The 1,024-nt window shown below is 55.0% G+C and overlaps 1 protein-coding gene across 1 annotated transcript in view; it reads right to left on the bottom strand.

The window, feature by feature from the left end:
• LOC112548878 (natural killer cell receptor 2B4-like) overlaps window positions 1-656 on the bottom strand; it is a 3,327-nt gene extending 2,671 nt beyond the window's left edge. Inside the window, exons 1-2 of the mRNA XM_025195644.1 lie at window positions 599-656; window positions 19-242 (exon numbers count right to left, since the gene is read on the bottom strand). Of these exons, the coding sequence (XP_025051429.1) occupies window positions 19-242; window positions 599-656 (282 nt within the window). The remainder of the gene's footprint in view (window positions 1-18; window positions 243-598) is intronic.
• Window positions 657-1,024: the final 368 nt, after the last annotated feature.

Here is a 1,024-nt window from a genome sequence, read left to right as displayed (position 1 = left end):
ACGTTCTTCCTCCGTGACTGAGTTAATCTGCAGCGAGAGATTCCCAGGGTGGAAAGAGACTCTGTCAGCAAAGGTCAGTAATGGATTGGCCGAGGTCCTGTTCTGATCGTGTCTGAGGATCCAGTAGCCCTCTAAACGCAGTTTCACTTTCCAGTTGATTGCCACCCAGGATGACGGCCATGTCTTGGGCTGCAGCTGAACCGTCTCGCCAACAGCAGCCATCACTTTTACTTCTTGACAACCTGGGGGGTTTACTTCTTGACAACCTGCGGGTTCAGAAGGGCAAGGGGGAGAGAAGGGTTCGCAGACTCCTCAGCTCCTGAGAGAAATACAGGCTGCCGCACACTTCTCTCAGGTGCAAAGGGCACTTAGAAGCAAGCCGTGTCTTGCATTTTCTACAGAACAAGTAGAAATGATGCATCTCCCTGGAAGCTCCTGCTGCTTTTTGATATTCCTCATCCTAGCCCAGTGCTCCCCTCTGCAAAGCACGGCACAAACACGGCTCCCAAAAACAGTTTCTGCTCTAAAGACCCTCCCTCTCCCATGCCTGAGCTTGCCTCAGGCTGCACTTTGGAAAGAGCAGCCCCTTGTCACTCACCTGCAGCTTGGAGTAACAGAAGGAGGGAGAGCAGGACGGGTACGAGAGCCCCCTTCATCCTGGCTGAGCTGCGCAGGGCAGGCGAGTGCAGACGAGGAGGTGTAGAGCAAGATTATGTGGCCCCTCTAAAGACCCTCCCTCTCCCATGCCTGAGCTTGCCTCAGGCTGCACTTTGGAAAGAGCAGCCCCTTGTCACTCACCTGCAGCTTGGAGTAACAGAAGGAGGGAGAGCAGGACGGGTACGAGAGCCCCCTTCATCCTGGCTGAGCTGCGCAGGGCAGGCGAGTGCAGACGAGGAGGTGTAGAGCAAGATTATGTGGCCCGGCTGAAGAAGTCAGATGGAGAAATGATGAATAACGAGGAAGCAGGCTGACTTCTCCCTTGAGTGGTCAATCCTGCAGGCCCTGAGCACCCCACGAGTGCAAG

Source organism: Alligator sinensis, unplaced genomic scaffold, assembly GCF_000455745.1.
Source record: "Alligator sinensis unplaced genomic scaffold, ASM45574v1 scaffold1480_1, whole genome shotgun sequence".
Classification (NCBI taxonomy): domain Eukaryota; kingdom Metazoa; phylum Chordata; order Crocodylia; family Alligatoridae; genus Alligator; species Alligator sinensis.
Note: the sequence above shows the minus strand (reverse complement) of the source record. Positions and strands in the feature narration are given on the sequence as shown.